Here is a 24,868-nt window from a genome sequence, read left to right as displayed (position 1 = left end):
TGTCTCCTAGGCTTTTGTCAAGAAGTTTGTCCTTTGTATGTGACTTTATCAATGTCTGAGTTATAGGTATACATTTAAATGTATACAGTAGTATACATTTAAATATGGAGCAGTTGGGGCATTTACTTTACTATTTGACATATGTTTATGGCTTAAGATCGCCACGTGACAATGTATTAGACTGCCCTGTTCTGTATTGTTGTTGTTGTTTTTAGTAGTATGGGGGAAGTATTAATTCAGGATTTGAGTCACTTCAACGTAGTGCCTTAAGAGTCAGACACCTATTAAATTTAGCACCAAAACTGTTCATTTGTTTCCTGTAGCAATTAACTCTAAGAAAATGAAACTGGAGAAGTAAAAAGCTATCAGATTTGAAGATCTTAGAATAGCAAGAGGAGCCACGAAAATATTCACTTTATTCAAAAGTTTGAAATTTAAAAGAAACTAATATACAAAATTTTAGTTTAGCTATTAAAGTGCATGTGCAATGAGTTAACAGGGGGATGGGGACATATGTTGCATTAAAAATCCCCTGTGATTTCATATGTTGCATTAAAAATCCACATCTTGTAATGAATTTTTGAGTACCCACTGAACACACGTGACTTGGGCTTTGCTCTTTCAGACTGACTTGAAATGTGATTATATCTACAGTATACTTACAACTACCTTTCAGTAAGTGTCTTCAAATGTGGAGCTACAGCTAGAATTAGGTAGGGAAAAAAATTACACTAAATCAAAATTATTAGCAATTATTAATAAGAATCAGACAAAATAATAATGCGTAACTAGTAATTAGAAAAATTTGCTAAAACCTTGAACTAAGATATTATTATCTTTCTGATGCTGGAAATTCTAGGAAAATATATAGTCAGTTAACATAAGAGAAAACAAATACTCGAAACCATTTAAGCTACCAACCGTATTTTCAAAATGCATGCTTAAAAAAAAGAGTTCATATCAGGAAAAAGCTTACTTGCATTAACTTTAAATTAGCTAATACCTAAGTTACACCTTTGAAGAAACTTCTGTTTTGTTTCTAGGCATGCTTTTTTCACTTCCTTTTCTTTCTTTCTTCCTTTCTTTTCCTTTCTTAGGGGGGTAAGGCAGTTGGATTTAAAAAAAACAGTTAAGCCACATTCTTTAATGTGAATGGCATATTTGTGCTCCTATATGCTAATAACTCTCAATCTCACTGAGCTGTTACGATGTCTTCAAATAATTTAATAACGTCTTCAAAGTTTCATCTTAATTGCAGAGTTCATTTTTGTAAAACGCCTTGGTACCACTCGATCTTTTAAGAGAGGAGAAAGGTCTCTGTCCTCTGGACTTGACATTTTTTGCCGTATATGCGTGAGCAATTTTTGCTGTCAAATATTGCAAAGGTAGATTTTTTGTTGTTGCTCAACCTGAAAATGTCTCCACTATGCTTGCACAGCTCCCCTCTTCCCAGTACAGACCTACCCAACCCTTTTCTCCCCCTGCAAGTTTTAAACTTTGTTTCCTTTGGGGTTCTGTACAAGTGCTACTAACAATATCCAAGAGACAAAGAGCTGGGCTGTGGGTTCACGGGATGCCAAATTTGAGTTGTGAAACAAAGCACTCAAATTTAAGATTCAAGATGATGGTGGTGGTGATGCTGGCAAAACCCCCACATATTATTATAGAGCATGAGACCCCAGAGCCATCTCCCTAGACAGCTCCCCCTGCCCACAGCCACCCAGAGCACTGGGGAGTGCTGGCCCCGGGACGTCGGCTGCCGGCCGCATCGCGAAGCCCCCTGCCCGCCCCCGGCCCTCTCACCGCTTCACTCGGATGATCTGGTCCCGCATGGGCTTGATATCCTGGAAGCTCTGCTGGTTGACGAGGCTGTAGACGAGGATGAAGCCCTGGCCGTTCTTGATGTACAGGTCCCGCATGGACGCGAACTGCTCGGTGCCCGCCGTGTCCAGGATCTCCAGCACCGACGGCGACGAGTCCACCTCGATCTCCTTGCGGTAGAAGTCCTCGATGGTGGGGTCGTATTTCTCGATGAAGGTGCCGGTCACGAACTGCACGGTCAGGGCGGATTTGCCGACCCCGCCCGAGCCCAGCACCACCACTTTGTACTCGCGCATCGTCCCTCCGCGGCCGCCGCCGCCGCCGCCGCCCGCGACATAGACCTACGCCCGCCGCGCTGCGCCCCCGGACCCTGCGCCGGCGGCCGGCCCCGCCGCCTCCCGCGGCCGCCCCCACCTCACGGCCGCCGCGGCCCCCCGGGCGCCGGCGGAGGGAGCAGTAGCCCTGGGCATGGGCCGAGCAGGGCGGCAATCCGGCCCGCGGGCGCCGGCAGGCACTGAGCACGAGCTGCGAGCGGGAGCCGCCGGAGCCACCGGAGCCGCCCGAGCCGCGGGCCCGCAGTGCCACCCGCCCGCCCCGCCCCTCGCGCCTCCACGCCCAGCTCCCCGCCCGCCGCCGCCGCCGCTTCCTCGGGCGCCGGAGCGCGCGCCCGAGCGGGAGCCGCAGCGCTGCCGGGGGCGGGGCCCGGCGGCAGGAGGCGGGGCTCCGCGGCGCGGCCCCGCCCCTGCTCCCCGTCGCCTAGGCGACCGGCCGCGCGCGCTCCCGGGAGACTGCGCGGTGCGGAAGCCTCGGCTCGCGCTTAGATAAACAACCTCCTCTGCCACGCAACAACACCTTACCCCGCACGCCCCGTCGAACCCCAGGGCCTGCGTACTGGGCATGCGCAGTTCGTCTGCCTGAGCCGGGAACCTGGTCAACTTGAGAATCCCACGCTCGGCATTGGGGCGGAGGCAAGATGTTAGCGGGGCCAGAGCAGTCTGCAGGCTTTAACGTGAGGCTGAGAGTGAAAAGAAGAAACGGGCAAGGTCCAAAAGGAGGTATTAGGGATTTTGCTTGACACCACCCAGTCTCTCTGTACCCCTGAGGGCTTTGGTGTTTTCTTGTATAAACATGAAGAGAAGCTTTTTTAAGAGGGCGCAGATAAATACAACGGAGTGAGCCTTTTTATAAGCATCAGAACACTGAAGGAGAGGACATAAGGCCCCCAAAGCCACTGCCCTAGGCGGCAAAGGCGAGTCCGCGGAAGTCAGGCCCACGCCCGGTGACGTCGCCGGGGTCCCGCCCACCGCCTCCAGCCCCGCCCCTCTCCAGCGCCGGACTGGTGTCGAGCTCTTCCCACGCCCTCTCAGCTACGGGCGCCTGGAAAACCGGGAGAACAGAGCTCCAAGCCGCAAAAGAAGGCCCGGGGCCACCTCATAGCAACAGCTAGCTGGGGCACCTAGTAGGAAGCTGGGATTCATTCCAACCAACCAGATCACGTTTCTGTACCCCATGGTACCATTCTCGGCCAATAGAGAGCCGCTTCATACCACGTGATGCCCACCCGTCAGCCAATGAGGAAAACTCTAGTCGCAGGATCAACCAACTCACCTCCCCTCGCCTGGCCAAGCTGGGCGTTTGTTCCTGAGCACTCTCTGCCAACCAATCGTAGGTGAGCTGACGAATGACGGAGGCTCGATCTGAGCCAACCAGGATTCGCGATTCCCTTGCCACCTAGAGCCGGTGGTATGGAGACGGGGCCGCTGGTGGGATCCGGGAGGGGTCGGAGGATGAGGGACCGGTCGCTGTGCCCTGTGCTGGCAAGGAGCAAGGTGTGTTGCAGGCGAGAGTGATGAATTCAGACGTTTAACGTCGTCTGCTTGGCATTCTGCCTAAGTGATGGGCTTGGAAATGGTGCTGAGCGATGTGGGCTGAATCGTGGGATGAATAGAGAAAACAGGGACTTTTGTCTTTAGGGTGAGAAATTTTCTGGTACTTAAGGAGACGTACTGCAGCAGTTGGCACGGATCTTCCATGCGTGCCTCCTGAAACATTTTTTTTTTAACTACTTAGTTATAAAACTTACCGTTAGGTCTTTGTAGCCTTGTATGTTACAATGTCTCACGCCCATAATGTTAAATTTAGGAGAAGTTATATTCCCAAGTACTCATGGATTATATTTTGTAATAATGGGTTATTGGATTTACTTGATTTAAACTATGTCCTTCTCAGACTAGTCTACGCCCATAAGTTGCTAAATCACATTTCTCGGGAATAATAAATTTCTGCAGTTCTTACGTTTAGTCGTGGCATACCTCTTCGCCCTTTCCCTTCCCTACAAGGTCATCATGTAGAGAGGATTTTGGTCTGAGTTTCTCGAAAAACCAGGTGTTCCTTTACCGTCTTTTCTGCCAGTTATCAAACTACTACAAAAGTGTACTCAGATTTAACAGTGTTCTATTGCCCTGTCCGTCCATTATATTAGAATGAAGAACTTAAGTTTGCATTATCTTGCTATAGTATAACATATACCAAGTTTTGGCTTAAAATAATTGAGGGCAAGTGTCCTGTCAAAAAGTGTAGTAAATATAACTCAGCCTTTATTTCTTGATTAAATATCGTCAAAGTATGAGAGGTAATATCTGAGCTTATGGAATCTGCAGATAAAGCAAACTGCAAAAGAACTAAGAATCAGAGGAACGTTTTAAGAGCATCGAAACTAAAGAGAATTCTAAACTAGTAGTGTGGAAAAGTGAATTAAAATGAAAGGAGCTCACATGGATGCATTATATCTGAGCTTTTTGGCAGGGATATTTCAAGAAGATGTTTATGAATGCAGTGTGCACCTAGCTTTTTACAAGTCTCATGTTTTGTGTGAAACTTGTATGCTTATTTGAGATTACTTTAGCTTAGTAACAGCCACACTCTTTTAAGAGCAAAGACAGACTGTCTCTTTAAGATCCAAATTGTGCATCATGGTGATAAGTTCCTAGGCTTTTTGAGGGTTAAATGGAGCCAAGAAGCATCAAACTTTTTCTTTGTATAGAGCATTACAACCCGTGTAGTACCTTAATTACAGTGGAACTGAAAAATCATTTACTTTGCAAGCAAAAAAAGATCCAGTGGCAGTTCGTTCTTTCTTTCTTTTTCTTTCTTTCTTTCTTTCTTTCTTTCTTTCTTTCTTTCTTTCTTTCTTTCTTTCTTTCTTTTTCTCTCTCTCCTTCCTTCCTTCCTTCCTTCCTTCCTTCCTTCCTTCCTTCCTTCCTATTATTTTTTTAGAAATTTCCATTGGGATTGTGGATCAAGAATGTAATCTTAAGCAGTTTTTTCACTTCCCAGGTCACGAGAAGTTGAGAAGCTCTGGACTGTTGTGCATCTGATAGAAGTTGTCACACACACAAAAATAGTGAGTGGGCTCTCTAGCCACTCCACTTAGCATAATAAAGAATAGGAGAGCTTTTTGACATTTTTCAGGCTGTTTTCCCTGACCTTTCATTACTGCTGACTTTTCTTGATAAGGAGAGGTATACAGAATGCAGCCTCATTTATATTTCTCACGTTGATGTTCGATATTCATTCTTGATGAATCATATTCATTTGATATTCATTCTCGATATTTATTCTCAATGTTGCCTTAAAGGCGGGTTTTTGACCACTAAGAGGCAAAAGAAACATGATAAGTAGGGCATATTTCCTTTTCTATTCTGCCTTATATGTGGTGGTACTTACCTAATTTGAGGCCGTATGTGAAATACTAGCTGAAGGATTAGCTGCCATAGGAAAGGATGTCAGAACGTGTAGAGAATTTTGAAGATCTGGTTTGGAGATGGGTATCTGTCTCCTGATTCCTTAATCGTGTTCATTTTTATGCCAGCATGAACTATCTATTCTGACAGTGATTTTGGAAATAAAAACTTATGTCTCCATTCATTTGTTTGTGGGAAAGACAAAATAGAAATGAGATACAATGAAATTGAATTTTCTCCAAGAGCTATAAATCTGTATGATAGTGAAAACACTGTATACTGACACTTTAGGGTCTCTTTAGCTTCAGAAGGACATTGCTGGGAGAGAAAAAAAGAAAGGAAAACTTCATTTCTCCCCAGTAAATCTGAGAGTTATCTCACCTATGCCCAGATAGCCTCAACTGTCACACTTGTGTTACCATGGAAACCTAGCTCCTTCCTTGGCTTCTGTGAAAGATGTTGGAAAAGGTGGGATGAGGTGGGAAATACACCATGTTCTGGGACTTTCTAACTAGAGCAAGAAGCAAGTATGCAAAGAATTTGATGTAAACAAGTTGGAAGAGGACGTTTGCAATAATAGCAGTGCTTACCCCGATGCTTATTGCTTCCTATTAAAGCCTGCATATATGTGATTAACCATAAAGGGGAAGGACAAGTCAAGTCTATTTTGCACCTATGAAAGGCAGGCTGGCAGTTATAAAGAGAGCAGAAGACATTTTCATGGCCTCTGAGGCTCCTAATACAGTTGAGAAACAGAAATATATATATAAACAGTGGAAAGGAAGGAGCAAAAAAAAAATGTTTCTTTTTTAAAAATGTGATGTGTTTTAGTGGTTTTGAAAAGAAAGAACTGAAGGCAGAAATTAAATGAGGATGTAAACAAGTCAATGAAAAAACCTTCTGGTCGAGATAGTGTTGCTGAAGGAAATGGCTTAATGATTAAGATATAGGAAATAAAAAGAAAAAGCTCGGAGAATTCTAAAAGCTTGAATGTTTGGAGGAAAATAGAGCTTCAGTGTGGTGTACTTAACACGGCCAAAGAGGAAACATGGTGTTGCTTGCATCCCCAGCAGTTTCCCTTTCTTTTGGCTGAAAAACATGGGATGAAACAGGATTGATCGTTAATGGCAGTCCTTTCCTCTCTGCCCCATAGTTAGTCCACAAGTAGGCACATGACTTGGTTCTCATTAGAACGGGAAGAAGTCATTAGAATGGGAAGAGCTGGGGGATTCCTGGGATTCTGACAAGAATGAGCAGACATCCCCATTGTTTTGATGTCACTCCCCCTTGCTTCCTGCCTTGTGCGTTGAAATAAGAGACTGTGGCCGCCGTCTTTGGGCAATGATGCCTTATGGCTGAGGATGAAACCCAGCAAGCTTTGGATGGTGAGGAAGGTGGGGAAGAATCCAGGCCCTGGAAGACAACACTGAACTGTCATACCAATGCTGGAAATGCCCACCTTTGAACTTGTTAACTAAGTACACAGCCAGCATCCTTTGGTTTAAGTGTGTGTTAAAGTCTGTTATGTTTTCTCCATCTTGGAGTCAAATATGTCCCAACTCTTATAGAAAGTGTGAGAGTTTCGAGACAAAATGTATTTAAAAAAATCAGCAAGCACTTGTGAGCACTTTCATTCTATGTATATCCTGAATGGTATTTCAAAGACATTAGGGCATTAATTGAGCACTTACTATGTATATTTTGTAGGTTCTGGGAACACAAAAATAGACAATTATCCAAAAGAGCTCGTAGTTATAGACATCATAAACAGAAGAGACTGATGTTGAACAACTGATCGCACACTTACATTACATAATAAGAGCTTACAATTCATGCTAATAAGAAAAAATTAGAGATTGCAAGGATGCAATAATAATATAAATAATAAAATATCACAAAATATATAACCACATAACTGAATAAAATTATAAAAACATACACTTTCAAGGACATGATATTATGTGTAGCTTATATATATGAATTCTTAGAGGCCAAGAGAAAGAGGAATCAACTGAAGTGGGTTTTAATTATGGAAATCTGTCTGAAGGAAATGAATTTGGAGCCAGGCTTTGATGGAACTAGCCACAGAATAGACAAGACTGGGCAGAAGGGAGCACTCTAGGTGCAAGGAGCCGTGAGCAAAGGAAGAAAGCAGAATGATGTAGGAGCAAAATAAGGTAAATACAGAATCACCAGATTCTTTAATTCTCTATAGCAATGCCATTCTAGGGACAACTATCAGGGGGGAAGAATCAGAAGCTAGAAGTCTCAAGGCAAGATTACAAAAGGTATAAAAATAATGCAGGAAAAAATAATACAGAAGAAAAAGTAGAAAGTACAGAGGTAGGTTTCAAGAAGTTAAGGCATTATTCAAAATGATGAATAATTTATACTGTGGGCATCATGAAATAAATGTCATAAGAGTAATTACGGACTTGAGGGCATCAAGAAGGTGGAATTCAAACTTTCACAGATAGAAGTAGAAGGAAAAATGAGGAGTAGCAAAAAATGAAGACAGCAACACAGTTTTTGCTTATGGATATTTTTTCATGTAGCTGTTACTGGTGTGCTTTATGTAAAAATGAATGGAGTTTGATTGAAAAGAGAAATTTCAATGGGCCAGTAATATATAAAGATAGTCTTTTAGGTAAATAATGTAATTTAAAATGTTTTTCCTGGAGTGCCTTTTTGTACCTTACCATAGAAAAGTCTTTTCACTAAAGAAGCTGTAAGGAATAGGGGCGCCTGGGTGGCTCAGTCGGTTAACTGAGCCAACTTCAGCTCAGGTCATGATCTTGCCATCCGTGAGTTCGAGCCCCGTGTTGGGCTCTGTGCTGGCAGCTCTGTGCTGCTCCAGATTCCGTGTCTTGCTGTCTCTGCCCTTCCCCTGCTCGTTCTCTCTCTCTCTCTCTCTCTCTCTCTCTCTCAAAAATAAACATCAAAAAAAGAAAGAAGCTGTAAGGAATAATAAGTTACAGATTAGTGATGCATTTTGGAAATTAAAAAAAAACACATTCATGTGCCAAATATAATAGTATAGCAACAATAATAAATACTTGTAACAAAAATCAGAAGCTTGCCAGATTTTCTGTGGTTTCTGGTCAATGTGGTTGTAGCAATTTTTCTAATGCTATTTTCTGTACAAATATAAGAATATTTCTTAAAAATTAGGCTACAATAAGTGTATGAACATTTCTCGATATTGTTTATAATAATGCAGTGAATAATTATTGTGCTTTGCCATTGCCAGAGCATGTCCTACATGTCCAAGAAGCTTTTCATTTTTTAATAAAGAGTGTAAAAATGATTAGGAGCCATCATACAAATTATGTGACTCCACGATGCTGAACTAACATTATTACTGCTCCTTCCTGCAAAGTCATGGAAGCAATATAGAGGGTACAAGACCCTCAAGTGAAGAAAACGAAGAGAAAAGCCTAGTGATGAGAGGATTTGAGGGAGCTGTTTGGTCAGGGGACTGGGAGAAGAGGGTGGTGGTTCAGGCCCCAGTAATGAGCAGCCAGCCACCCCACGGGAGAATCAAATAGGAAAAGAACCATTACACATGTGCTTGTGCTTCTCACTCACTGGGAAAATCAGTGCCTGCCCCAACACGTGTGGTGACCCAGAGCTCTGGCCCAAACGGACTCAAGGGGAAAATCAGGGCCACACAGAAGCCCTCTGCTTGTCAGGAGCCAAGAAACTCTTAGGTCCTAACCAACTTGGAGCATTTGCCGGCCCACACCTTGTGCTCTTCCTTCCCAGGACTTGTGAACTGTACCCTCAGGACTGTTCCCTCTCTCCTCTCAGGGGAAGCAGAAGATGATCTCTAGACCTAAAGAGCGATCGGCTGTGATTTGCTTGGACTTGGGGTTCTCTGCTCTAGAGTCCATTTATTAAATGACTCAGAATGGGTTCTGGAAAGGTGATCAACCATTTGGTTTACCTGGGATGGTCCTAGTTTTAGTCCAGCAGCCTGCAAAACCTCCCTGAACCCTAGTGGGTCACCCTATGTCTGTCCTCATATGCTTTTGCAGAGGAAAATGAATGCCCATGACAAGGTATTTTGAGAAGTACAACTATTTCAAAAGAGAAAAAGATTATAGATGCCATCAGAAGCACAAACATTAAAATGGACTGTTTAGCACAAACATGCTAAAAAAGATAAGGGATAATGGGAGACTTATGAAAACAAAGACACATAAAAGGAACCAAGTGGACATACTACAAATGGAATATATAATCGTTGAAATAAAGAGCAAGAGAGGATAAGGTGGCAGAAGGGACACCATTAAGGAACACATGAATGAACTGGAAAACCAGATTGAGGTCATCTCACAGAAGGAGAAACAGAAGTTCAAAGAAATAGAAAAAAGAATAATCGAGAGATGGAAAACAGAAGTGGCAGCATACAGATAATAGGAATTCTCCCAAAAAATGACTTGTTAGAGAAATGATAATGTGAAATTTCCCATGAATGAATGGATGGATAAACAGATAAAACACCTCAGGTTGAAGTTTCAACCTGGAGTTTCAAAGGAAAGTGATCTGGAAAACCTACACCTACACATATTATAGTGAAATTTGGGATATCCAAGACAGAAAATGTGTAGAATTTTAACAGTATGAAAGATTAACATCAGATTAAACATCAGACTTCTGAATAGCAGCATTAGAAGCAAGAAGAACAGTGGAGTAAGGTTTTTAAAATATTGAACAGAGAAGAGATTTAGAAACCGAAGTGTAATATTCAGCCAAAGTGACATTCAGGTGTGAGAATAAGGTACAAATATTCATAGGCATAGAAGGCCTCAGAATCTCAGAATATTGCCACACAGAGGCCCATGTTGAAAACAGTGGATAAACCCCTCTTACAGTGCATCTTTCTCTCTCAATTACTGATAAGTCAAGCAGACAAAAACTACAGGGATACCAAAGGTTTGAATTAATAAAATTGAACTAGCAGACATATACAGAAAAATGTAATCTATGATTAGAGCATACATATTTGTTTCCAAGCACCTACAGAACATTTGCAAAAATTGATCATATGCTGGATCATAAGAAAATCTTAATACATTTATAAGAATAGACATCATTCAGAGGCGCCTGGGTGGCACAGTCGGTTAAGCATCCGACTTTGGTGTAGGTCATGATCTCTCAGTTCGTGAGTCTGAGCCCCGCGTCGGGCTCTGTGCTGACAGCTCAGAGCCTGAAGCCTGCCTCAAATTCTCTCTGTCCCTCCCCCTGCTCTCACTCTCTCTCTCTCAAAAATAAATAAACATTAAAAAGGTATATTTAAAAAAAGGTATCATTCAGTCTCTGAATTCATAATTAAATTAGAACTTTAAAAATAAGACAGACGAAGAACCATATATTCAGAAATTTAAAAACTGATAATCCTAAGTAACTCATGGGTTAAAAAAAATTTAAAAACACTTGGAACCTAGTGATAATGAAAATACCATCTATCAGAACTTGTGAGATACAACAAAGTGGTTCTTTGATGGAAATTTAGAGCTTTAATGTGTATACTAGAAAAGAAGATATAGGAAATTCCTGAACTTAACCACCTCTCATGGACATGCTGAGTCTATAGCGACATGCGGAAAAATCCTCTCTTAAAAAAACCTAAAGGCTGGCCGAGTGATGACTACAAATTGGGCAAATGAGAAGAAAACCACACTGAAATGAGTAGGAGAGGCTGGAACACAATCTCTCTAATAAGCCCCGTACCTGGCACAGTGTCCCACAAGTAGGAGGGAACTCAAAATCCAGAGCTTTTTCCTAAGTGGGGCTCAAACCCCACATCAGAAAATTAAAACACTAACTCAAAAAGATATCTGAATTCCCATGTTCATTGTAGCATTATTTATAGTAGCCAAGACATGGATACAAGTGTCTATCAATGGATGAATGGATTAAAAAAAATGTAGCATATATCTGCAATGGAATATTATCCACCCATTAAAAAGGATAAAATCTGGCCTTTGTGACAACATGGATGGACTTTGAGGGTATTATGCTAAGTGAAATAAGTCCGAGAAAGACAAATACCATAGGATCTCTCCTATATGTGGAATTAAAACAAAACTTAAAAAAAAAACAAACAAGCTCACAGATGCAAAGAACAGATTGGTGGGTGCCAGAAGTGGTGAGTTGGGAGGTAGGAGAACTGGGTGAACTGTTTTTGTTTTAGTTTAAATAAATTGAATTTTTTATTTCATTTATTTTATTATTTAAGTTTACTTATTTTGGGAGAGAGAGAGAGAGAGAGAGAGAGAGAGAGCAAGTGAGCACGTGCAAGTGGGAGGGAGAAGAAAGAGAGCATCCCAAGCAGGTTCCACACCACCAGCACAAGCCAGATGCAGGGCTCAAGCTAACAAACCATGACCTGATCTGAAATCAAGAGTTGAATGCCCAACTCACTGAGCCACCCAGATGCCCTGAAATAAACGGAATTTTTTAAAAAAGAGAGGCATCCTACAATTTAACTGACCAGTGCTTCTTAAAAATAAGAAAAGCCTGAAAAACTCTCACAGCCAAGATGAACCTAAAGAGACATGAAAACTAAATGTAATGTAACATCCTGGATTGGGATTCTGGAACAAAACAAGGACTTTAGGTAAAAATGAAGGTAATCTAAATAAATTATGAACTTTAATTATTGACATTGTATGACAAAAAAGAAAACCCTTGGGTTGTTAAAAATTAAGTTCCAAAATAAAATACAATGGATAGCAAAAAAGTCAAACATAAAATTAATATTTAAAGTATATTTTGCTTAATCTGATATATTATTATTTCAATGTATAATCAGGACAAAATTATTAAGATACTTTACCTTTTTTTCATACAAAACCTTTAAAATCTGGTGTGTGTTTTAGGCCTACAGCATCCTTACTGGACACATTTCAGATGATCAATAGTCCTGTGTTGCTACTACATTGGTGATAGATGGTGAATTGTTCAGGGCAGCAATGGAGATAAGATTTGAGAATCTGTTTTCTAGATATTGACAGGACTAGATGATGGTTTGGATGAAGAGGTAATGGGAAAGAAGAGAACTCAAGGAAAACTTTCAGATCTTTGGCCTGAACATACTAGTCTGTGTGTGGTCTCTGTGGTTGGGTCAGATTTTTAGAGTGGCTTTGCTTGGGATTCTCCAGACTTTTATTTCACTGGTTCCTTCCTATTTCCCAGGTTTCTCTTCAGATATCATCTCTTTGGAAAGACCTTCCTGAACCACACAATCTGGAGTAATCCCTATTTCAGGACACTGTGTTATATTACTGCTTTTTATACACTCATCATCACTCTCTGAAATTACCATTTAGATTATTTCTTCATCGTCTGTATACCCCACTAGAATGTAAAGTCTTGGTCTCTCTTGTTCCTTTTAATCCTCAGTACCTAGGTCAGTGCCTTGTACAAAGCAAATGCTTAACACATATCTCTTGAATGACTGAAAGGAATTTAGGTAAACAAATTACAATTCTTGCCAAAAACTTAGAAGATCAAATATTTGAATATCAATACTTCAAAAGTCAAAAGAGAATTAAAAAGATACCTGTGTTGGGGCACCTGGGTGGCTCAGTCAGTTAAGCATTGAACTCTTGATTTCAGCTCAGGTCATGATCTCATGGTCATGATCTCACAGTCGTGGTATTGCACCCTGAGTCTGCCTCCATGCTGGGTGTGAAACCTGCTTAATATTCCCTTTACCCCTCCCCTTGTGCATCCACGTTCTCTCTCCCTCTCTCTCTCTCTCTCTCTTTCTCTTTCTCTCTCTCTCTCTCTCAAAAAAAAAAAAAGATACTTGTTACAAAAATGTACATTCTTACAACTCACATTATGCTATTTAGTTTCTAATATTAGCATTCAAGGGATAATTCTAGACGACTAACTATGTGCAAGGCATTATGCTAGGAATAAAAGGTGATTTTCTCCTATCAGATAGATAGATGGATGGATGGATGGATGGATGGATGGATAGATAGGTAGGTAGATAGATAACCAAGCATAATGTTAAAGACTAGATTTCACTTTGAAAAAGTGGCTTACAGAAGTGTAGGTGCAACATTATTTAGGATACATCTCCATGTATGTATGGCCTATTCTCTAATTTTTTTTTTCTGGTTTATGTTTAGGTTGTAAGTTTCACAATCCTTAGCATACTTTTGTGGTTAACCTAACAACTTTGATTGAGAATATAATTTTCCAAAAGTACTTTTCCCATTTGAAGTAAGGGCAAGTGCTAGTTTCTTGCGGGGTTTATACTCTTCTTTTTTACACAGTGGGAGTAATGTCTTCTTTTTAGCTCGTATAGTTGTGTACACTGGAGATAGAATTTACTGCTTATTTCTTGTGACCCCTGCTGTAACCCTGAGCCGACTTCTGTCTTAACATCAATGGCACATTGCCATGCTGTCTTCTCTACTCACTGAAGATAGGAACAGTGTTCTGTTCATTTGGGTTTTAGCAGCACCTGGCACATTGTGTAAAACATTGTGGGAACTCATAAAATGTCTGTAAATAAATGAACGATTGAATGGACTTATAACTTTGCTTCTAAAGATCCTGTAACATCGAGGAGATGAAAACAAGGGAAGAGAATGGGGAGTTTCTCAATATCAAGGAGAAAGAGATATAAATATTTCTCTAAAACTGGCTTTATATCCCCCAAAGAAACTTCTAGCTCAGAAATAGGTCTGTAGTAGGCAAGGTAGGTGGCCGTCTTTGGGCTTTAGAAGTGCCAGGAATGATTTGGAAAGTCAGCTTTTCTATTAACTGACTGCCACCTGAAATTTTATACCTATGGTTTTGGTTTTTTGATGTGAAAGCTTTTTTTTTTTTTCCAGTTAAAATGTAAGTGGGAGCTAGGCAGTTAAATTGTACTATCTTTCTATAAACTCTGGGGGCATTCAGCTGTGCTTACCGGTCAGGAAGAGAAAACAAGGAAAATAAAATAGAAGAAAAGTAGTTAAATGGCACAAGTGTGTGTCGAAAGTGACCATGAACAGGTCGTGGGGACCCATTATATTTTGTGCCATATAGTAATTTTTTTTAATAAGATTAATCTCCTCGCACGGTATAACATGACCAGTAACAACCTTCTCAGTTACTGGATTCTTAGATGTGATTCAAATAGTATCTTTTTTCTAGTGATTACAAGAATTTTCCAGGCCTTGGAACTGTATCCCTCGTCTGTTTCCATCCATTTCTTCTGCTTCTCACACTATTACATTCAACAGTGATTTGGGGAGCCCTGGGGAAGACAGAGCAGTCACAGCTGAAGGCCTATCTGATTGTTCTTCTCAGCAGCCAGCCAGCTATTTTGTCAAGGAGAGTTATCCATCCTTCTTTCCAGGGTGATCTCCTCAAAACTCAGCTTCTGGCTCTTAACAGAACAGTACCTCCTCTTTTATTATTGTCTAGTTAATGCTTCTCACACAGCTTCACAAAATATTAGCACTTAATGAGTAATTAACCACATGGAAATGGCGGCACTAGCGGAGAAGGAGAAATCTTGTTTACTTAATCAAAGCGCTACCTCTGTGCAAATGGCACTGATGGCAAAATTGATTCCAGTTTACATCTGAATGAGAGAAGCTGAGGGAGACATTTCAGGGATACTTAGCCTTTTTATTTTCCTTGGCATGCCAGGTAGTTGAACAGGGTTAAACTATCCCATCATGCAAGTTGCCTTGACTTCATTCTGTGGGGGACTGGTCTCTGGGATTTTTTTTTTTTAAATGAAGACTTTGGTTATTTCCCATGCAAACTACTGTTGTTTCCAGTGGAAAGATGCCACAACATATGTAAGTTATCTAAAAAAATATTAATCTGTCAACATAATTAAGTTATATGAACAGCAGTCAGCTTCAAGACTAAAACCGAACATGTCCGTTTTGCACCAGATACTGACAAAGTCAAAGGAGCGAAAATAGGCAGCTTGCGGTGTGCTAAGGTTATGATCATGGCACTCAAAAGAAAGCAATCCAAGTAGAATTATTGAGAAAGGAGATCAATCAACAGCATATGTTACTGAGGTTTTACACGGAAAATGCGAAGCTCGAGGGGCTCAATGCTGCCTGTATTAGGGCTGTACATTGTCTGAAGCTGGAGCTGTTCTACCTGGATCTGTGACTAACGGAGTCAGGGAAGGGCTGAGACTCAGTAAGATGTTTAACTATGGCTGGGTGAATTACCTGTGCATAGGATTGGGCCTGTTTTCAGTATTCCTCAAATCCTGGCTCTCCAAAAGCAGAAATAAAGAGCACTAATTCATTCAGGTCACTAGCTATCCATCCAGATATCTATCATCAACTTATTTTTATTTATTTATGTATTTTTACTCTACAAGTTTCCAGAAAGGACTAAAGTACGTTTCATAAATACATCTAAGATAACCTTAAATAAAAATTAACTATAATGATACATTTTATAATTTTAAGAGTTAAATCAGATCTTTCCAAGAAACTTGAACAGTTATCTGTCCAAAAAAAGTATTTATAGAAACTATTTCACATTGAAGTTCATGTTAAAGCTTTCACCATGGCATTCACACTTTGTCTCACTTTGTGTGTGTGTGTGTGTGTGTGTGTGTGTGTGTGTGTGTGAGTGTGTGTGTGAGTCCCACTAGTTAAGAATATGGGGGACACAGGAGTGGGCTTATGTTTTTTGAGAATTGCATATTTGAGAAAATACTAGATGATTCTGACACACCTCTGTGTTGAATATCAATGTGCCATACTAATTTTGTATTTTCTGGGGTAAAAATCATGCTTAGAGTAAGTGATGATCTTGAAAATTACTACTGAGGATATTGATAACCAGATTACATACCTCAAGTCCAGAACCTAGTTAAAATTCCCTTTCCTCGTGTGTCCCTCAAATTAGAATTAATCTCTCTCTCTCTCTTTGCATTCCCCAAATACTTCATACTTCTCATATTTACTGCATTTTCTCTTGTATTTTGTTTATTTTACCTCCATCTGTTATGTGGACTCATGGATTTTTGGGCCAGTGGGGGAGAAGGATGGAGAAGGTACATCCCCCCCCCCCACCCCATCTCTTAATCTCTGTAATGCTTTGGCTAGTCAATAGTATGTATTCAATACATGGTGACTGGATTAAACATGAAATGATATTAAAATTATGATCAAGTCCCAAATTACTGAATTATTGTATTGCCCTCTCTATTAAAAGGTGTTATTTCTACTTTCATAGTACTTAAAATCAGTGATGTTTTAAAAATGAGTGAAGCCAACTAAAATTATAACAGAATATGTCTTCAAAAAGAGTAACTTTGGCTTAATTCACAAGAACGACAACTAAGTCACATCCTTTAGGTAATTATTTGTTAATTTTCAAGCCAAATCTTACATTAAAACACAAACTCTGGATTTGACAAAATAGTGGAAAATACAGAAAAGCGCCCATTTGCTATCTCCCTGTATATACATTCATTCTTAAAAGGAATCAATCACATCATGCTCTACTTCAGTAAAAATCACCAATAAGACAATTATAATCAGGTAAAAACACAATTATAAAACAAGTCACAAAGGCAAATGAGCTTTAAATGATATGAGTCTTCAAGTTTAAAAAATTAGGTAAATTTATAAAAACTCAAGCCTTTGGTATACTTTTGTCTGTGTCCCCTTAAAATTTCAGGAGCTTTTCATGTTGGTTGGAAATCGAGGATTTATGAATGGTAAGACTAGAAAAGCTGCCTAACAATATATCTATTATGTCTTAAACCCTTTATCAAAAAGGTCCTCTCTTCCCTTTCAGCCTAAGGTCTGGGGTAAACAGGATAGGAAAACTTGGAGATGATGGGAGGCCCAGGAGTTTCATGGGGGCTCAGGCAAGAATAGCCAGATGATGACAGAGTAAGGAGTAATGAACACCACTGGCCTCCTCACTGTGAGTCCACAATGGGTGCCTTGGATGGCGTTCCTTGTATTGACTCTCACGAATTACGTGATCTGATCTTCTGTACGGACGTTTCAGAGCATAGTTGAGTGTGCTAAAATGGCATTACTTTCTACTCAGAACCTGATGTTTTTCTGTGCCTGTTTATGGCCAACTTATTTCCAAATGCATTTTGGAAAAATAAAAAATAGGCTTCCTTGGGACTAGAGAAGTACAGTTAAAATGCACACAACCATTTTATACCCATTTGTAGGTTCCTTTGGGAATGTTTGCTCAAATCAGGCTCCTGAGGACCCATGTTTGTATTTATTTATTTAAGTTCTCTTTGGTCGTAGCTCACTGGTACATCATGCCCAGCTCATGGGCCAGTCAGATTTGCTTCCTCCTGGGAATTTAGAATTGTAATCTAAAGGCTGGGTGTTTGAACAAGGAAATGACAGAAAGCTACAATGAGGATGCCTTTTGGGGGGCTCTGTATACAAAGAAATCAGCAGAGAATGCTAATATACAGAAGAAAGCCATAGAATGAAGCAGATTTATGTAGAAAGGTAGAGAAAAGCAGTGGTGACCCACTTTATTCCAGAGGTCATAGCTCACTTAGTTACTGAGGGCTTTCTGCCTCATGAGGAGATCTGATCACATTTTCCACCATTGATGTGTCTGATGCCTCTCCCACTCCAACCCTATACTAAATTTTTCTTTAAGCTAACATCAGTGGATTTTTATTACAACCGGAATATTCCTGACAAAGACAAGCTTATTCCATTAGGATGTGTTCCGCTAAACCTCTGGTAGGCTTACGCTGGAAATGAACAGCATTCTGCTGTCAGTGTGTCAGCATGAATTATATGTAATAGCCCGAGCGTTGTTCAGAACCTAACTATGTTCATGACAGGGACTTTAGGAGCTGCTGCCTGATGGTTAGTTAGAGGGCCCTGCTATATTCTCTGGAGGATATCCTGCGTCCTTTCTGTAATGATGGAAATATTGTCCCTCACATGTGTTACTATTTGCATTAATAACAAAATGCACCACAGAAGCTCCAGGCAAAAGCCAAGTCGTGCATTGTGAGGCCTGGGATGCGGCTTATCTCACAGACCCAGGCAGACGGGCCTCCAAGAGTGGACAGTCCAGGAGGGTTTGAGTGTTTCCTGCAGCTATTCACATAGAAGGAGGTGTTTTGCTTCAACTTAGCATGTCTGTTGTTATGTAAGTAGTGTTTTGTCTTCTGGAAAGACTAAAAGTTCATCTGAAATCGTCTAGTTCCTCTGTAAGACAGCACATGGCTTACCCGGAACACAATTGGAGTTTTCTCCTGTGAACACGGGGAGCGCCTGCTGTCCTATCTGCAGGGCATGGAGGCTTCTAGATTGTAGCCTATATCGCATGTGTAAATTTGCCATCATCTCTAAAATAGCTTTATATTTAAATTTTTAATCAATTTTAAAATAACTGCTTAGACCATACGTTCATCCATCCAAATTGGGACACTTTCGAGAGTAAAATGGATGGTATTGATAATAAAGCTACGTCACCAAGCACAAATTGGGGCCGCCCCAGGCAAACTGGATAGTATTGTCACCCTACCCTAGGCTTTTTTATTCACTTTCTGAGTACTCATGTATTGCGAGGCCCAAAGTTTCTTGGCATAATTTTTTTTTAATTTATGAAACATTTCAATTATATGTTCATTCAAAACCAGACAAGAACTTATATAGTAGGTGAATACATGTGATTGTGCCTAGATAAATCATGTAGTGAGTGAAGAATGCTGTTGTTGTGCAGTGAACACAAAGACCACGTGTGTATGGATATAAGGTTGACCAATGTGGTGGGGCCATTAGATTCAGTCCCCTAATTTTAATATAGTCATGTTGTTAACAATGATAATAATAACCTAGCTAACATTATGCTACACATAGTGCTATTTGTTTTGTTTATTTTATCTTCACAATTGGTATGGCTTTTCACCAAATCACATTTTAGCTGTCATTTGGAAAACTGTTCACGATCTCACCACTAGTCAGTGGCCATATAAATTGGAACTTCTCTGGGGTATCAGTTTCCTCATCATTAAGATTAAGTGGGTTGTGGGGCACCTGGGTGGCTCAGTTGGTTAAGCGTCCGACTTGGGCTCAGGTCATCATCTCACAGTTCGTGAGTTCCAGCCCCATTTTGGGCTCTGTGCTGACAGCTCAGAGCCTGGAACCTGCTTTGGGTTCTGTGCCTCCCTCTCTCTCTGCCCCTATTCTGCTTGTGCTCTGTTTCTCTCTCTCAAAAATAAACATTAAAAAAAATTTTAAAAAAGATTAAGTGGGTTGTACTCTATAAGCCCTAACGTCTCTTTCAGCTTTTAACTGTCTATATTCAGTGATAGATACTTTCAAGATTTTTTTTTTTTTTGGGGGGGGGAGTTTTGATTATTTTGATTCTTGTCCTTAATACAAAATAGAGAATATACATGTTGATGAAAGAATATATTATAAATATGTTTTGCACACAAATACTTAGTATGAAAGCAACCTTAATGATGCATTTATAAAGTCACACTGGCGGTATGGTATAGCATCAAGCACCTGGACTAGAATTCAACTACTTACTTTCTCTGTGATTTTGCTAAAGTTACCCAGCCATCCTAAGCCTGAATGACTTCAACTGTAAAATGAGAATAAGAATAGAATCTTCTCGGGGCGCCTGGGTGGCTCAGTTGGTTAAGCGGCTGACTTCACCCCAGGTCATGATCTCGCGGTCCGTGAGTTCGAGCCCCGCGTCGGGCTCTGTGCTGATGGCTCAGAGCCTGGAGCCTGCTTCCGATTCTGTGTCTCCCTCTCTCTGACCCTCCCCCATTCATGCTCTGTCTCTCTCTGTCTCAAAAATAAATAAACATTAAAAAAATTAAAAAAAGAAAAGAATAGAATCTTCTCAGTGATATTATGTGGATTAAGCAGTATGTAGTATGTGAAGTGTCTGCTATATACCAGATAAATAGATGTATCCAATCAAGAAATACTTTTTTCCTATCGGAATGATAGCATCATTACTGAATATTTATATCATAAATGTATACTACATCTTCTTATAATTAAACTAAATATTGCCAATGGGCATCTCTATTGTCAATATTGACTTTTACTGTTAGAGGCAGTAATTACACTGGATACAAGCACATCCATGATAATATACATTATCAGGGTCCAACATACCTGGACCCAAATGCTTTTCTCACCTTCCCAAAATGACCTTGGGAAGGTTGCATAGTCTGTTTCCTCATTTGAAAGCAATGAATGAGTACTGTATATAAATTACATGTCGCAAGTCCTTGTTTACAGTCAATAATATGCACTATCATTACAGGTAAGATAAAATCGGGGGTGCCTGGGTGACACAGTTGGTTAAGCATCTGATTCTTGATTTCAGCTCGGGTCATGATCTCATGGTTTGTGAGTTTGAGCCCTGTGTCAGTCAGTCTCTGCACTGACAGAGGGGAGCCTGCTTGGGATCCACTCTCTTCCTCTCTCTGCCCCTTCCCTGCTCTCTCTCTCTCTCTCAAAATAAGTAAATAAACATTAAAAAAAAAAAATAGCGGAGAACAAAAGTCAAGCTAAACAGAGATGTTTCCCTAAGAAGAGCTTTATATGGTGCATGTACACTACCAAAGTGTCTGTAAGTGAAGAATGGTGTTTGAGAGAAGGAACCCACGGGCACTCCATCAGCACTGTGTTGTTCCCACAGAGCAGAATCTCATTCCCGGTCGTTGTTGAACCATCTGTCATGGACGGGCCGTGATGCTGCGACTCCGAAGAATCTCAACCGCTTGAGATTTACAGTAGGGTTGAAGTTACGTTTCTCCACACAGGGCACCTGACAGTGAAATCAAAGGCCTGATCAATGAACTCTGTAAACAGTGCTAAGCTGCCCTTAATCATTTTATTGATGAAGCAGAACAATTTGATTAATAATAAGCCAATCTTGCCTGAGCCCTACTTGCTTCTCTTATGAATGTACTTTTGGGGGAATTCATTTCTATGGCTTGTTGATAAGAAATCTCTGTGCAGTTTTGATGATCATGTTTAGAGAATTATAACTGAGATATTAATTAGGACAGATAATGTGGATGATGATGGTGATTCATTTCATGTGCATAAGAAACAATTAACAAGGGTGCCTGGGTGGCTCAGTCGGTTAAGCATCTGACTCTTGATCTCAGCTCAGGTCATGATCTCACGGTTTGTGAGTTCGAGCCCCACGTCAGGCTCTGTGCTGACAGCTCAGAGCCTGGAGCCTGCTTTGGATTCTTTGTCTCCGTTTCTCTCTGCCCCTTTTCCGTGCATGGTCTCTCATTCTCTCCCTCAAAAATAAATAAGCATTTTTTAAAAATAAAAAAAAAAACACAATTAACAACTTGAGTTTACCTGCACTGTCTCAATTAGTACTTATTTTTTAAAAAATGACTTCAACAAGGGTCAAATGTATCACTGTTTCATAAGGATTTTGAATTTTCTGGCCTTTTCCCCAGGCCTTTTCAACCGAGTCTTAAGTTTGCTGTCCAATTCTTCTTGAGGAGGAGGATCTAGACTTAGTATATTTTTGGTCAACTTCTGGTACCTACCTCATGAATTTGGCAGATGCCTTTGGGTTCTTCACTGAGGTGGAAACTATGGAAACCAGATGGATGCTAAAAGCCCAACCTGGGGGCGCCTGGGTGGCTCAGTCGGTTAATCGTCCAACTCTTGATTTTGGCTCACACAGTTCAAGGATCGAGCCTTGTGTCAGGCTGTGCACCCTGACAGCAGGGAACCTGCATGGGATTCTCTCCATCCTTTTCTCTCTGTCCCTCCCCCACTCACACACTTGGTCTCTCCCTCTCAAAATAAGTAAATAAACTTTAAAACCCCAACCTGCTGGGGCACCTGGGTGGCTCAGTCGGTTAAGCATCCGACTTCAGCTCAGGTCATGATCACACAGCTCATGGGTTCAAGCCCCACACCGGGCTCTGTGCTGACAGCTCAGAGCCTGGAACCTGCTTCAGATTCTGTGTCTCCTTCTCTGCCCCTCCCTTGCTCATGTTCTGTCTCTCTCTCTTTCAAAAATAAATAAACATTAAAAAAATTTCAAACAAACAAACAAAAGCTCAACCTGCCCTCCATTCTCCAGGAGAACTTGTATCAGGCTGCCTGGTAGACAGGCTAAGCCTCAATTCCTCCTTTCCATGCTAGGTTTGAATTTCTTCTCTGTTTCTGTATCCAGTGGTTTCCTATTCCATTTTCTAGTTTGGGCATTGATGTAATTATATTTTATGTATTTTATCCAACGTATATATGTTTGTAATGGGGCCAGAGGCCCATCAGTTCCGTATTCAGTTTCAGCATAAGTGAGGATTTGACTTCTCATCTTCACATCTCCCGGAATACTGTGTCTACCTTGTTGCCGTGAACAGAATTGGCACAAAGAAACCAGAGCCAATACCTAAAATCACAGAGTCCATCACCACATGATAGGTTGTTTGGGAAGACAAAAGAAAGCAAAACAGTCTTCTTTCTACTCTAGAATATTTAATATCTGAAATAAAAGTCATAAACTTTAAACTTTGATGGCAGTGAGACTGCAAATTTTGACCTTTGGCGGGGAGTAACTGGGATTATTTGCTCTACTAGAGATAAGCACAAAAGGTCAGATAGTATTTGTGGAGTGTTCACTTTTGAGTAGGAGTCTCGTGGTCACCCCAGGAAGATACGCCAAAATCAATGCAGCGCTCTTAGAATGCAGAGTGCATTTGGGATAGAGATGTATGCCTACCCTTGTAGCGTCAGGGTTCGTCAGGGTTCCTACCCACCGTCACACTGTTCTCCATTTCTCAAGTTCTGCAATCTTTACCCCTTTTTTGTTTGGTACCCTTAATTATACTACTTAGTACCTTAACTGCCTTCTAGAGAAATGTAAATCTCTGCAGAAGCCTCTTGTTTTCCTTAAACACTAGTGTTCACATGTACACAGGGTTTTCCTTGTGTGTGTTTTCCCCGCAGGTTGAGCTGGCCGGCTTTTCTAGGCTCGGTGACAGTACTGGGCAGTCTGAGCAGGGCTGAGCTCTGACAGGGACAGATGAGACCTGGAGCAACAGAGATGTGCACAGACTAACAATATTCCGTTCTTTTTTTCCTTTCTGGTGTTTAAAAAGCATCAGATTGCGTTCTGAGTAAATCCATAGTGGAAGGTTGTTAAAGTGAGTGGGCACCGCTTTGCCAACTACGTAAATTCACAGGCTTCCCAGAGGAAAGCTGGCCGAAGGTCGTTTCGGGATGCCGGCACCTGCCTCCCCAGAGTCGGGTCTGTCTGTGTTCTGGTGCCTCTGATAGAACTGAGAGAAGGACTAAGTGAGGTTTTCCCGCACTTCCACTGCCCCCTCTCCTCTCCAGCCTCAGCACTCACTTGTGAAAAAGGCAAGTTAGGAAACAACGGAAGTGTCCTTCAACAGACAGCAGATGTGGCCTAGCCATACACTGGAATATTCCACAGCCATGAAAAGGAAGGAAATCCTGACATATGCTACAATATGGACAAGCCTTGAGAAGATCATGCTCAGTAAAGTAAGCCAGACACAAAAGAAATGTTGTGATGCCACTTACACGAAATATCTAGAATTGGAAAATTCATAGATGTAGAAAGTAGACCAGAGGTTCCACGGGCAGGGGCCGAGGGAAGGAGGGGCTGGGGAGTCATTGAGGCTCTGTTTGAGGCATGAAAACAGTTTGGAGACGGATACTGGCGGTGATCATTGTGAGTATCATCAGTGCCCCTGAGGTGTCATGTAGAAGTGATTAACCTGGCAAGTGTGATATACATTTTACATTTTAACACACACACACACACACACACACACACACGGGCAAGTTAAGGGGACTATAACCTCTGGAAAGATGGAGTAGAATGCTTTTTCTGTTTCTCCCACCAAGTACAGTAAAAACTCTAGGTAGGACATATCAAACTAAGAAGACTGAAAGGTAGAGAGAAGGCCAACCTGCCAGGGGCCTTGAGACCCAAGGAATGACCCAGTTGTGAGTTCTTGGGTTTTCTTTCTGCTTCCGTATACCCCACAATGGATTCTGGAGAAGTCAGCAGCCTGTAAACACCAACAGTTGTGGGCAAAAATATTCTTTTTAAGCCCTAAGAAAAGTCAGGTTGGCTTTGAAGGTGCCAAATTTGATGGGGGAGGGGCAGGGCTGGGGCTGACAACAGGATGACTGTCTGTAGGCCTAGAGAGCAGCCCCCTGGGTTGTGGCTACAAAACCTGCCGAAAGAGTCTTCAGAGACACCTATTCACTCCCCCAACACCCCCTTTGACTCAGACAGTGCAAACCCTGTGCTTT

At 41.2% G+C, this 24,868-nt stretch overlaps 1 protein-coding gene and 1 long non-coding RNA gene across 2 annotated transcripts in view; one reads left to right on the top strand and one right to left on the bottom strand.

Moving 5' to 3' along the window:
• The window catches only part of RAP2A (RAP2A, member of RAS oncogene family), a 32,917-nt gene extending 30,731 nt beyond the window's left edge, over nt 1-2,186 (bottom strand). The window contains exon 1 of the mRNA XM_007098392.2: nt 1,804-2,186. Coding sequence (XP_007098454.1) covers nt 1,804-2,117 — 314 coding nt within the window. The 5' untranslated portion in view covers nt 2,118-2,186. The remainder of the gene's footprint in view (nt 1-1,803) is intronic.
• A 446-nt stretch (nt 2,187-2,632) lies between these two features.
• LOC122236729 overlaps nt 2,633-24,868 on the top strand; it is a 74,329-nt gene continuing 52,093 nt past the window's right edge. Inside the window, exon 1 of the long non-coding RNA XR_006214959.1 lies at nt 2,633-3,490. This is a non-coding gene — a long non-coding RNA (uncharacterized LOC122236729). The remainder of the gene's footprint in view (nt 3,491-24,868) is intronic.

This window comes from Panthera tigris, chromosome A1, assembly GCF_018350195.1.
Source record: "Panthera tigris isolate Pti1 chromosome A1, P.tigris_Pti1_mat1.1, whole genome shotgun sequence".
Lineage (NCBI taxonomy): Eukaryota > Metazoa > Chordata > Mammalia > Carnivora > Felidae > Panthera > Panthera tigris.
Note: the sequence above shows the minus strand (reverse complement) of the source record. Positions and strands in the feature narration are given on the sequence as shown.